This window comes from Toxotes jaculatrix, chromosome 14 (assembly GCF_017976425.1).
Source record: "Toxotes jaculatrix isolate fToxJac2 chromosome 14, fToxJac2.pri, whole genome shotgun sequence".
Taxonomy (NCBI): domain Eukaryota; kingdom Metazoa; phylum Chordata; class Actinopteri; family Toxotidae; genus Toxotes; species Toxotes jaculatrix.
In genome coordinates, this window is record NC_054407.1 from 22,048,797 (window position 1) to 22,063,108 (window position 14,312).

At 42.7% G+C, this 14,312-nt stretch overlaps 1 protein-coding gene across 3 annotated transcripts in view; it reads left to right on the top strand.

Annotated features, from left to right (window-relative positions):
- Window positions 1–4,792: 4,792 nt before the first annotated feature.
- Window positions 4,793–14,312, top strand: part of LOC121193140 (zinc finger E-box-binding homeobox 1-like) — a 54,454-nt gene continuing 44,934 nt past the window's right edge. For 2 of the 3 annotated variants that reach the window (XM_041055292.1, XM_041055293.1), the window contains exon 1: window positions 4,793–4,890. In XM_041055292.1, the coding sequence (XP_040911226.1) occupies window positions 4,833–4,890 (58 nt within the window). In that variant the 5' untranslated portion in view covers window positions 4,793–4,832. Of the gene's footprint in view, window positions 4,891–6,488; window positions 6,595–14,312 lie in introns of those variants that run through there. The other variant, XM_041055294.1, reaches the window with a different exon arrangement.

A 14,312-nucleotide genomic window follows, 5' to 3' on the forward strand; every position in this document is an offset into this window, starting at 1 on the left:
TTATGAAAAGGTATAACATGTTTAAGCAGCACCTTAAAAATTTTCTGGTCTCATATATCTAGAAATTATGAACAACTTAACAGTAGATGATAGCGAGAGCAAAAAATTCAACATGAGTAACTTGAAAGAGAAAAAATATGAGAAAACTAATTACAGAAAACTAAGTAGCCTGTTTGTATATATATTTATATATATATATATACACCTCACTGCAGCTACTGTCATCCTCTGTCAACAGTTAGATTAAGGTACTAACACTTTAGGGTTTAGGGGTTAAATTTCTTGTATAGCTGAGTGTCAGATGCAGAGCTTCACTCTTAAAGGTAGAACCCCTACCTGACGGAAGACAAAAGAATCTGCTGATGTAGGAATAAAAAAGGCATTTAGCCTGAGGGTCCAGCTGCTCTTCAAAGAACAATACTCACATTCTATTGACTGATCTTCCAGCAGAAATACAAATGAATTTACTAAAGAGAAAGAGGGAAAAAAAGCCCAGAAGCCCACTGAGCCCAATATTCACGTCAATGCCAAATTAGCATTGAATAATGGCATCCATTTCCTCATTTACTTCACAGGCAGCATGACAGCAAACGCCTGTGGAGACGTTGTGATGTAGCAGAGCACGACCCCCCCCAGATAGGAGAGGACTCTATAGCCCCTTCATATCCTGCCAGTGGGAGATTCAATTAAAGCATTACAGTTGTGTTTCAGGGGGGGGTCGGTTTTGATTTTGGGTGGGGGGAGGGGGGGGGGGGGGGGGGGGTGGTTCAAACTGATGGACCGATCAGCTTTTTATCAAAATGATACGTTTGTTGTGGATGCTGAGGAAACAGGCTGTAAGGAACAAAACCCGGCCCCGCTGAATGTACTTATATTGTTGCTGCTACTAACAGTTATTATTGGGATCAGTTTATATATGAATTATTCCATCCACATTAGAATCTGGGGCTATTTGGTTCAGTTCAGTTTATGTTTGCTGTGGAACAAGAGAAAGAATGAATGTGAACATGGCTTTAATGCTGATTAATCTTTACATCTAATTTAGAACAGCGCTTCCATAAAGTTGGGGGACTCACAGACGACAGATTAAAGGAAGAATGATAAAATTTGAAGAAATGGGGGCTCAGACACCCTGAGTTTTGGCTCCTGTATGGGTCTAGCTCCAAAAACACTGGATCCTACACTTCCCATAATGCAACTTGCGTTTTTCATTAGACGATCCCTGTCTGGTAAACGCCCTCACCTTTCGATCCCAGCAACCCCAGTTTGTAATGCAGGCCAGATGAAATCATCAGCGTTAGTTTTTCAGACTCCCTCCGGAGCCACATGTGACATTATTCAGCTCTACTCACAGGCTGACTAGTTCTTCCCATGACAAGTAAGTTGGTGGAGTGTCTCTGTAAGGCAGGAATCGAGACCTTCATGCTCCCACAGAATACCCAATTGATCCAGCCTGCACAATAAAGACAGCACAGTTCTTAGAGATGAATAGAAAGGAATTAATACATATAAATATATTAACATTACTAAAAAAAATCCTTTAATTATGTAAAAATACAAATACCGCAATGTAAAATATACTCTGTTACCAAGGGGGGAGTTGTAGGTTTCAGCAGTGAGGATCACTTCCGCGTTCAAAAACCTGCAGTTCCTCGGCTGCCGCTGGGGGCTGGCTCCAGAAGTGAGCGATTCTCCATTGAACCCAATGTTAAATTAGCCAACTTTACAGCCTAAAAAAAACATGTTTACAGCCTGGTACATTTTTTGTTTTTGGTCTCTGTTGATAGTTTCCACCTCCGTGAACACAAATTTCATACATAAATTAGGGCATGCTTACGTTGAGTGACAGCACCATAGACAGGCCATAGGCAGTTAGCTCTTTGCTAAAGCATCGGCTGGGCTAGGCGGCTACATCCAGAGGCCGCCGGCTGCCTCCAGTGGTTGACAGGGGATGCAGTGTCCGTGTTTGTTTGCCAATATTCGGATAGGTTTTTGTGACAGTATGGCTTGTTGTAGTGTAGACTGTACTAAACGACCGTCGAAGGAGTCTGTGTTGCAGTTTTTTCGTTAAGTAAATTTCTCACTATTTTACCTGGATGTTTGCACTAATTAGCATGTGTTAGCATATTTTGCCGCTGGCTTATGACTTAATAACTAAATTATAACTTAATGTATGGTCGCTGCTGATACAGATATAGGACCGGAGCAATGTTAGGAATGCTGTTGCGGTGTGTTCCGTGCTCTCAGACTCCGTTTATTGCGGGAATACTAGGCTACAATTTTATTTCGTGTCATTTTTCTGTTTAAAAAGTCCGCCATTGCATGGACAGAGCAACTCCGTCAGTAAGCGGCTGCTGTTGTTTGTGTGCTGCTGTAACTGTAAGTGGATGGAGGCAGCGGTGAAAGCCGGTAAATATTAAATATTGTTCGGAGCTAAGTGGGCGGGTTCTCGGCCGGCTGACTGCGGCTGACCCGTAGAGTAACGGCCTCTGTGCCAAATATGGAAAGTACACTCCCACTAAAATCCAAGATGGCGCAGCTCAAATGCCCATGGACAAAACCGTGTCCCCGAAACCAGTGGGTGACGTCACGGGAGCTACGTCCATGTCTTATACCGTCTGTCTGTTACAAGTCCTCTATTCGCGTTTGTATTTACAGCAAAATGTCTCCTGACTAAAAGTACTCATTATTTACGATGGTCCCTTCCCAAGTCTTCTCATATCATATGTTATGTTACTCCTATGTGTGTGTTAATGTATAAGAAGCAGTTTAATGTGTGACCAAAGAGAATGTTAACTACTTTATATAGTGCTGAATCACATTTTATAAGCTCATGAAATGTTTTTCATGTAAAAGCTTCTCTGTGAAGTAACTATAACTGTCAGACAAATGTAGGGGAGTATAATGTACAATATTTCCCTTTGACCTGTGGTGGAGTAGAAGTAGGATAAAGTAGGATAACAAGGTAATACCAGAATTCTATTTTACTTTCTGGTCAAGATTGTGAAGTTTTCAAAGATTTCACGCAGGGAAATACGTTTTGAAATTACCTTGAAACCAGCAGAAATTTTCCATTTAATGGTGCAGTAATAAAATATGCAATCCCACATTTAAGTATTTAATCAATACAAGTGTGCTGCTGTGAGCCAGCAGATTAAAAATGTGTGATCATGTCGTACGGTGTAGAAAATGTTTCACTTGGAGAACTTTAAGGTTAAGACCTTAAACTGCTAAACTGCACCAACAATGAAGTGTTTCTCTCCATGTTTCCCTCCCGTATAAAACCTGCACAATCCAATCCAAGCTCATTCATGTTGTCACTGTTGTGTCAGGCAGCTGAATGCAGCACACCAACTTTTGAACAATGCATATAATCTCAAGCTTTCTGTCCCCCCGTTAATCCTTGGCAGTCTAATTTCACCCCTCCCTGCCGTCGTCCTCGCAGTGCAGAGCAGGCTTGTTGGCTGTGAGGGACTCACAGCAGCACCTGGTGCGTCTGAGCTGGAAACTTGATCGTCGGCAGGTACAAGAATAGCTCGACAGGACCGTAAAGGCCACTCCTCTGACCTGCTGTGAACTGTCATTGAACTTCTGTCCCCGCTGAGGACAAAACATGGCTTTATGTATGTGTGAGTGTATATTTATGGACTCAGGTTTTCTTGACTCACTGCTCAAAAGGTCTTGACATTTCGATAACTGATTGTTTTCCTTGAGGTGTCACATGTTGCATTTTAACACCAATAAATCATCATCTAATCAAGTCAGAGATAAAGGTACTCTTTACTATAATTAAGAACAATTTTGAGGTACTTGTACTTAACTGGAGTGTTTCTCTTTTGTGCAGCAACATTTCAGAGAGAAATAGTGCACTGTTACTCCACTTCATTTACCTGCTAGAGATAATTACTTGCTACTTTTCAGTTTCACGTATATTAATTTGTTGGTTGATTAAACCAGCGGTGTGCAACCATTTGGGCTTATGACTCCCTCGCATGTCAAGTTTTTGGCACTTCCAAAATGTGATTTTCTGATTACCCATTTGAGGCCTAAATTAGTACAATTATTTGAATTTTACACACACAAAATGTACCAGAGCTTTGTTTTTTTTTTTGTTTTGTTTTTTTTTCTTCTTTCCAGCCATCATTAATCATCTCATGACCCCTGAGGTTCATCTTGTGACCCTTTGGAGGGGCTCAAAACTAGCTGACTGTCCTGGCAATAGATTAGTTAAAAGTTGCTCCACCTTCAACAGCTACAACAGTAAAATGCTTCATCGGTAATAACAAATAAATATGTCACTTAAAACAAAATGTACCTGAGTACTTTTACGTTTCAAACTTTAAGTACATTTGCTTACGTGGGATTTTGGATGTACTATTTTTATTTGAGCTAATGTTCTGCTCCCTTTACCTAAGTAAAGAGTCTGAAAACTTCCTCCACCATCTTTTATCTCCTGACACGTTTCCCCTCAGCTCTTCTCTCTGGTCACATTTCCTATATTTTTCCTTTTTTTTGTGCACTGAGGAGGAGCAGGGACCATGAGAGTCCCTGCCCGACCCTCACAGAGCTGTCGAACCGCCACACACCCATGTACGGCCAGTAGGAGGGGCCATGTGCTGAGGTGTTTGAGAAGGTGATACCGTAAAAGCGGCCAGTGTGTCGCAAACCAGGTGTTCCTACGGGGGGAAGGTGATGTCGTAAAGCGGACAGGGGAAGGGAGGGGTGAGAAGGGTGAGGAGGGAGGAGGAAGGAGAGACAGGAGGGGTGGAGGTGTGGGGGGGGGGGAGGAGGTGACTCGCGAGCGGCTGCGTTTCAGACTCAGCAAGAGGATCATGGCGGATGGCCCCAGGTGTAAGCGCAGAAAACAGGCGAACCCGAAGAGGAGCAGCGGTAAGTCCAAAGTCCTCCGTAACCGCCGCCGAGCGACCCAGGCGGGCTGCCGGCGAGCTTTTCACTCGGTAAACTCCTTCTGGGGACTTTTTGGGGGTGAGTTGGAGCACGTTTCGGGGAGTTTTGGGGAGTATTAGTGTGTTCATATCCCAGTGTGTTGCTGTACCGTTATACCTGGCTGGCTTCTCTCTCCGCCTAGCGGTGCATGGGGCCGCCTGACAGAGTGAACCGTTATCCGTCTGTTATAATAACCCGAGGAGCGCCTCACTTGTCTGTATTTTTATTTTATTCTTTGAGTTTTCTACACTTTTGCCCTCTTTGTTTCTCTACTTTTCTGCCACTTTCCCACCCACAGCAACACTTGGCGGCAGGTTGCGGGGCTTTCACATAACAACGTGGCCCGTTGAGCGCAGTTTGTAGTGTCTGAAATTTTCAGGGCGAGGTTGTTGCGGGATTAGTTTCATGCTAACTTGCGGCTCACTCGGCCCCGGACGATTCGGTTTCTCGCTCCCGTTCAAAACAGCTCAACTTCGGTGGTTTGTCTTGACGCCCGGACGGAAAATCGTGCTGTCGCGGCGAATGCATTGGATTTTTTGCATGGGCTTTGGTCGGGTTCACCGCTGCTCCGGTGATGGCAAAGGGATGGGATGTTTATTTTATCTCCACTTCACCCCTCCCTGCTGCAACTGCAACACCACATGTTCGCTTAGTTAAGGTAAGAGTGGAAATTATATCGTTGATTCTCCAAAAGTAGACGTGGCAGTTTTATTTTCATGTTGGCGTGCATTTCCTTACTCTCCGCACCAGTTTGGCTTTATAAATCCAGCATTTTTTGTCATTCGGTGTGGGGTTTTTTGTTGATTGTCCTACATTTTGCTTCTATGGCACATTTTCCGCTGTTGCTTTTTGCACCTGTAAAATCGGGTTTGTGAACCGTTTGAAATGCTGGAAATAAGTGGTGTTTTTTTGGCTTCATGTGGGGCATGATGAGGCGATACATGGACTTATAGCATGTCTTTGGTTGTAGGTATTGACATTATCTTTATTCTTTTTCTGTCTTAGTGGCATACTTTAGTGACAAAGCTGTAATAATCCGCTATAAGATCACCTACAGGGAGTTTATTCATATCATCATAAACAGGATCTTTGAGTGGGTGTTTGTGGGCTGGGACGTTTTCCACTTAATAAGAGTATTTTTGAATCTACCTGTTATGAAGTAATGAATATAAAAATAGATTTTTAAACGTGGGCTGGTGTAATAACTTTAAATGTAGACAGCCCTTTGGAGCCAGAGTCCCTCATTGGACGGTTTCTTACCTGTACTCTCCCCCTCTAACGTCGTATCAACCAATAAAAAAAAGTAAGCCCATAAATATATATATAAAACATTTTTTTTTTTTTGGACACCGTGATGAGGCGTGATGTATGTGAGCCGAGGGGCTGGAAAGCACCTTCTTTTTTTCCTCCTGCTGACGACACGACGGTGACTCTGTGCGTCCGTACAGGAGCCATCATCATCATCACCATCACCATCATCATGTTTACCTGAACGCGGATAACGGGGCTGACAAATGGCCTGGAAATAAACACAAATAACACCTGCGGCTCTCGACCGTGAACGGAACAGGATCCGCTCGCCGTTTCCTAAAGGCTCTGTGTCTCGTGAGGAGCCAGGAAAACCGCTCCAAATGTCAACTTGTGCAGGTAGAAATTATAATTTTTTTTTTTGTAGTTTTCACCGTGTACCGTGCCAGCTTCGCATGGATGCTCGCCTCCCCTTCATTCTCGCGGGATTTATCTCATCGACACGCATTTCTGACCCACTTGTGCATGTCTTATCTCTCCTTTTTTTGTATTTTTTTTTTTGTTGTTGTTGTGGATTGGTGGGCTCGTTTGGTCGACTGCACCGTGCAGCTCGGTGTGTGTGCGTGTATATGTGTGTTGTGTCCAGGAAAACGAGCAGCGCATAAAGTGCTTATTCCTCTGTTATTCCACACCGTTTGCAGTAACAGCGCTTATAGGGGCTCACGCTCAAGCCTTTCGTTTCCATCTATTGTGTTGCGGTAATTCGTTATACAATTTCCTGAGCGGTGTGCGGAAGGGAATGGCGGTCAGTACCATTACTGCAGTGAAGGCGGGGTTGCTGCCTTTTTTTTTTTTCTGGACCGGAGACAGCCAGGTACGCAAGGTGATGCAACACCTATGAAGGTGTATTTTAACCGATTTTCCCCGTGACGCTCGCGCCGCGTGCGGTGCAAGCGCGTGATGGGAACACTCCCGGCCGTCTCATTTCGTTTAATTTCTAAGGATATAACGTTCAGTGAGATTATAATGTGAAAGGAGCGCGTCCCGGTCCGTGTGTCGGTGATGTGTGCGCACCGCTTTGATCAGCTGCAAGTGGAACTCATCTGCCTCCCGTTTTTTTTTTTTGTTTGTTTCATTTTCAGCCTGACTCACTTCAAACGTGTGTTTCTTTTGTGTTAGTTTTCACCCACATGGCACAGACTGCTCGTTCACAACCTGTTCACCTCTTTGAATTTCAGAAGAGCTGATCTGCCAGATATTAGCCTGTGCTAACGTACCGTGACCTCCTGTCACCACCATGATGAGGCTGCTGATAACATCTGCTATACCGTTACACAAGCTTTAGCTTCAGCTTTGAAACAGCCCATGTTCTCACATTAGTTGATACTACAGGCTTTATGTTATGTTTAATAATAACTCATTAACATATATGCCAAGCTAAAGGTGGACAAACACTCTGCCATGTATTAGAAAGAGAGTAAACAGACCTTAGATGGACTTATCTTTTATTACATCCCATCTCAGGCCTTTTCTGATTCCAGCTGATAATCCCTCAGGTGACCATAGACACATTTTCACATTTTAATGCTTTTTGTGATTCTGGAGCCTCCTAACATTTATTTATTTACCTGTTAATCTACAAATTACTTTCTCAATAAATTTATTCTAGTGATTTTTTTCTATAAAATGTCAGATAATGTTGAAAAATACCTGTTATACTTTTCCAGGGCCCAAGACAGCTTGTCTAGATTTCTTGTTTTGATATTCAGTTCATTCATTTTAGTATATAACAAAGAAAAGAAAAGCACCACATCCTCACACCTGAGAAGCTAGGACCTGATAAAGTTCTTTTATTATTGCTTGGAAAATGAAAGAAAGAAAAATCAAAGTAGTTGCCAATCAATTTCCTGTCAGTTAATCATTGCAGCTACATTATGGATGACAGTCTGAGAGCAATGTAAGGCAAAGCAATATACAGACAGTCATCCCCCAGATCACAGCACATTGGCTCAAATTTATTCTTTTGTGGTTTATGCTTTAATTATGCTTTAAACGAACCAGAACTGTTAACAAAGTCATTAGTAGATGGTTATCAGATGGATTAGGTAACCCGTCATCCTTTCTAGTTAGAGGCAGAGTTTGGGGGTTGAAGACAAATCTACTCCCATGTAATTTAAGTAATTTAAAATAAACAGTGTCCTCGCTCGTTGCTGTTATTCCTTCTCTGGAGTTTAAACTACTCAGAAACACGTGAAAGAAAAAGCTGGATGTGAGCAACAGCTCAGACTTTGATTTGTCTTTGAATAATTTTTTTTATATGTGAGCATCACTAGCGGTCAGGTGTTGACATCCATCTCTTCATACCCATTCATTTCCTGTAGTTATGAGCCTATTCATGATGAGCCACATTGTAGTTTGCTTGAAAGAGGCCTGATACTCGCATATTTTCTGGTGTCCTTGTACTGTTATATTGTGCTACCCAGCGTTAGATGTTTTAGCTTTCACCTATCTCAGCAAGCAAACCCTAACCTGCCTGGTATTAATATAGATAGGTGACAGTCAGCTGGCCTTGCTCTGCTTCTGTACAGAGATGACCTGCAAGGCAACAACTATAAACACGCCTGTATAAAAGCCTATCGAATGAGTGACGTCTTTCTATAGCCTGCAGAGACACCCAAAAACTTTCAGTTCTCCATTACTGCTCTCGCCTAAATTAAATGTCTGCCGCACATTAAACTGTGCATCACAGCGAGTAGCAGCACAGTACATCGGACAGTTGTTCCTGTGTTTTTAAAGTGACCATATACAGACATCCATGTTCAGAAAAAAAGAGCAGAGGAGAAATATGAAGCTGTTTTTATCCACGTCTAACTTCAGCCTTAATGATCTCATTTTCAGCTCCGCCACATGCCAAGTGTCTGCAGTTTCTACTGTAAATGGCAGGTGTTGGCCCTCCGTGCACACTGCCTGTTGCTGCTGCCGCTCTGGTCACGGCTTCGTCATCCAGCACCTTTCCTCTTGCTTTTAAGTGCTCCATGTTTGTGTGTGCACTCCCAGCTGGGCTGCAATCTAACACTGCAATTTAGGGACTACAGGATTGCGGCCTGGTGTTAACATACCTTGACAGGATAAACACAGCGGCCTACTCTCAAGCCTTGGACTGCTCGTACGTACAAACTAGCCAGGGCTCGGCCTTTAGCAGTGTCTGTCCGCCTGTCCTGTAGTGGTTTTTGGAGAAATGGTACTTAGAGTGGGAGGGGAGGTGGGGTTTTTTTTTTTTTTTGTGTAGGTTCCCTGTTTTGGTCCCAGTAAAGTTTGTGGAGTGGACGCTACGCTGAAATGTTGTTTATTTTCATACTTCATAACAATGCCCAGGCCTGAGCTTGTTTCAATGACAGAATTACATTTAGTTCAGGAGCATTTTCACTACCAGCGACAGTGGTGCATTCACAGACAGAAGTGTAGTGTTTACAACAGCTTTCAATGACTTATTACATTGGGTCAGACGTGTTGATGTGAAAGTGCTTTGAATTACTGTTTTAAAGGAATACTCTCTCTCTTTGGCGATAGCCTCTTTGATCAGCTTGCTGTTGTTGGATGCGTAGATGAGCAGCATTTTCTCCGTGTGGCTCTGTTGTAGAAACGACAGCGTCTTTGACTGATCTTATTTCTTCAGCTCAGTGCTGTATCACTGTGTTAGACTATATTCTGTTAGCTAGTGTTTCCGCTCCATGACGCGCTGTGGCATGGCTCAAAAACTTCGTACTAGGCCTCCTGCTTTCACACTCTGAGGAACAATAGGGGTTAATAAGAAAGCTGTCACACGTTTTAGAGGCTTCTTTTGTCTTTATGTGTAAATGGAGCATTTTCTTGAAGTCACCCTGAGGTGCTTTGGCTTTTGTATAGAGCAGAGGAGTCATGTGAGTGTCCTACCTCTGAGTTAATGCGGAGTATTTATTTATTTCTAGCTAATATTCCTTGCCATAGGCATGATTCATCCTGTTACGCTCATCTGAATAGACTCATATATAATAATAGATGTTTAATTATAATTAGCCCAGCCAAAACCCAACCAGTTATTGTTGCCTTACCCTCACTTAGTCTGCATATGCTGCAGCCCAACCTACTGTTGTATGGAGGACTAAAATTTTCATTTTTATTACTTGGGTCTAATGTGAGCATTTGTTGTTAGTGAGATCGGTGTCACAGAGAAATGGTCCTGAGTGGCATTAGAAGTGTTTGTGGTCAACAGTAGCTGTTAATTGATCCGTGACCATTGGTCATTCATGTTACTTTCTCCTGGTGCGTAGGAGGCTGGGGCTTTGTGTGTGTGTGTGTGTGTGTGTGTGTGTGTGTGTGTGTGTGTGTGTGTGTGTGTGTGTGTGTGTGTGTGTGTGTGTGTGTGTGTGTGTGTGTGTGTGCTGTTTCCCTTGCACAAACGGGCCTGTGGAATGACAAAGCACTACAGGATGTCTTTAGCCAGTCAGCATTAACCCCTCCCATTGCCTTTTATGGTTCAGAGGGGGAGGTGCGTCAGGGCTACTGATGCTGCTGCTGTGACTAATAGAGTAGTGTGTGTGTGTGTGTTTGTGTGTTTGTGTGTATGCGCGACAGCTTTAGCATCAAGGTGGGAAACTGCTACTTTCCTCCAGGCTTTGCATAACAACACAGCCCTGCTTGTTTGGATTTACATGCATTAACGTGGTGCCTGTGAGGGTAAATCATCCTGCTGATGCCGTTGCGTTTCAATTAGGTGACGTCAGCTGACAAAGGCACCTTGACAGATGAGACATGGGAAGTTAAGGCAGATGACTCAATACAGCCAGACATTTAAACGCGCCAGATTTAAACCGTTTCTTTTTTCTTTTTTCATTCATGTGAGGCCATCAAATAAATAAAGAAGTCGGACCCTGGTGATGATGATGACAAAAGTATAAAGCAAAAGCTAGAAGATATAGTTTATTAGAATGAGAGAATGAGAGAACAGAATATAGCATGGTGGCTATAAATAGTCATGTATGTGTCACACCTCATTTCCATCCTGTGAAAACCTCAAACCTCCATGATATCAGCTGTGAGTTTATCTGGTGTTTTTTATTCTGAAGGTTTCATAAGAGGTGAGTGTTTGTCTCTATAGAAACATAATGACAGGCTATGACATGGCAACATTGATGCACATTGTACGTTGGCAGATGTTTTGGAAAGTTGCAGATGTGATCGTTGCCAAACAAAGCGGCAACAATCAGCATCAGTCCATTAACCAAGCTACATATTCAGTAAGTTGGCTCAATGAAAGGACGCATGACTGAAAACATGAAGTGACACAGACGTGCTTGTTGTCATGCAGGTGTGATTTTCCCCAGAAACTCATGTACACTCAACACGAGAACTATTTTTAGTGGAGGTGGAAGGGAAATTAGTACACTGCCCTCTGATTTAATACAAAAGTGAGTGCAACTAATTGTGACATTTAGGCTGCACTGCATGGAGAAGTCTAAATAAATTTGAAACTTGCATGGCAACACGGCCTTTGAAACTCAAAAACCATAAGTTTTCCACATCTGCATTGTTGACAGCACCCAGTGCAGTTCTGCACAGAGGTCAGAGGTCAATAGAGCAGCCCTGGAGCTGTGTTACACCACAGAACACAAGCGCTACATGTGCTCAGAAGATCTGTGACAGTGAACGGTAGGATAGTGGATGCACTGTAGGGTTTTAGTGTTCAGCATAAAAATATAGAGGGAAAGTCGACCATGCATGACTTTTCTGTATCACATTCTTATAAAATGCTGTGTGTTTGCACGGCACCTGTGTCACTTTAAAAACAACCTGTTTGGATTCATTCAGACATGTTTCTTTTTGTACATGTTGATCGTAGGTCACCCCGGTCCTCAAGTGCTATTCCACGCGCACTTACTGATTAGTTTAGGGCTAAATGACAGTTTAGTTATATTATGTTTGCAAGACTACAGCCGCTGTAAAAACATACAGGACTGGTGGATCTTGAAGACAGTGTTGAGAAAAATAAATTCACTGTAGCTGGCATGATGATCCATTTACTTATTCTGTGTGTAGGCCACATGAATGGGTCCTGTCACAGATTCAAAACTCCAGTAAAACCAGAATATTCACAATAATGCCAAAGCACAGAGGAGAGCTTCATCTGCATGGCTTTTAATGTTGGTCAGCATAATCAGTCTTCAAGACAAACTTAATGTCTTTCTGGATAAATGGAAAAAAAACACTGTGGCCCATCTGATGCTGTAATTTAGTGAAAGACATCCAAAGTTTAAAGCTGCTGTGCTGTTATAAAAATGTAACGTGGGACAGACGCCATGCTAAGAATGAGGAGCTCAGACGAGAGGTAGAAAAGAGCCATTTTCTGTACAGTCTGCCGTCTTAAATCAAAATAAGATTATAGTAAAGCCAAATCCTGCTCTAAACTTACAATGCCGTTTAAAATCGATGTTATGAAGACAAAGTTTGCTCACTGCCACCTACGCTCAAAACAAAACCAAATGTGGAACCAGAACTGAAATTTACCTCCAGCGCCACCGGTGCATAAAATCTCAGAGGAACTGCCAAACTCGTATCAGCACCTTCTTTTCTTAAAGGTGGCCTAACCCGTTTCCACAAGTAACCTGCTTTACCCATGCCTTTCATCATTCTCATTCAACCACCTGAATATTCATGGATTTGAGAGGCTCCCCTGGCAGCTAACAGCTAAAACTTTAATCTACACTGTTCTGCTAAGCAGAGCTGAGCTGCGAAAGACATCCTGTGGTGAAGGGACCCAGTTTATTCTGGTTAGTGCTGCTGACCAGCATCCCACCTCAAATAATGCATGACTGTGTTAGTGTGTTGAAATTTCCCTACATGAGTGCATCTGTGCAGTTTCATGTGTGTTAGTCTATTTCGGTTTATATTTGTCAGTTTGTGTGGCTTGTGTGTGTGCGTGCGTGCAAGCCAGTGTGTGTCAAAAGAAAGAGTCCCATTGAAAGTCCTGTGTGTGGGAGAGGGGGAGCACTCTTTCACACTCAGCTGGTGGGAAACTCCTCTCCTCTTCTTTGGTGGTGCTACAATTTGCATATTCTGCCATCCTCCATTCTCTTTTTTCTCCTGCCACCTGAGAAGCAGAACAGAGGCTGGCGCCTCCTCGAGCTCAGAGGAAATCAGTGAAAACGCAGCCCAAATCTGCTGCCTGCCTTCAGGCACAACGCTGAGGCACAGCTGAGGGTGCTGTGCAGTGGAGACTAAGTCGAGCCGTAATCCTGTGAATGTTGGTAATTGAAGAGGAATGCCGCTTGGCTGTGATAGGCTACTCGCTTTGATTTGCTTCCATTTAAAATTGGGACACATCTCAAAGGTAAACCAAAAAGAAACAGGGGCAGGAATGTTGAAACATAACAGAATGTGGAGCTGAGAGGAGCGACGTGCAATAATCAGCAGGTTAAATGAAACTAAACGGTGAAACAGTACAAAGTTAAAGCCCAGCGTGTCAGTAGGTCATTGAAAGTATTGTTCTTCACCCGAGTAACAACTAGTAAACTATAGTAAACAGATTATTTTTGGATTTTGGACTATCAGCTGAACAAAATCAATCTGAAGACGTGACCTCAAGGTTTAGGAAATTGAGATGGGCATTTTTCACTACTCTCTGCTGACATTTTAGAGACTTTGATCAGTCAATTGCGAAAACAAGTGTCAGATTAATTGATAATGGAAATAATCATTAGTTGCAGCCCTCTAATCAAAGTAAAATGTACTGTTTGGGTTATAGATAATTCTGTTTGGTGATTCACTTCAGGTTTGTGTTGTTGGAAATAAGTGCAGATCATCTTAATTACTGATCTTTGTGCTTGTTATGAGAAGGCTAAGCTTTTAAAGCCAAATTCTGCCGACTTGCTGAGGTTTCTTTAGTCTGTGGAAGCTTTATTTTTTATTTTATTTTATTTTATTTTTACCTCAAATGGCACTGTACACTTTATAAAGTAATGGAAAATATGTGTGTAGGTGCACACTATGGCTTATCCCTTTTGAACTTTTACCATGCTCAAATGCTTTTTCACAGGAACCAGGTTATTTTCATAGGAACATTATTTATTAAAATAACTCAA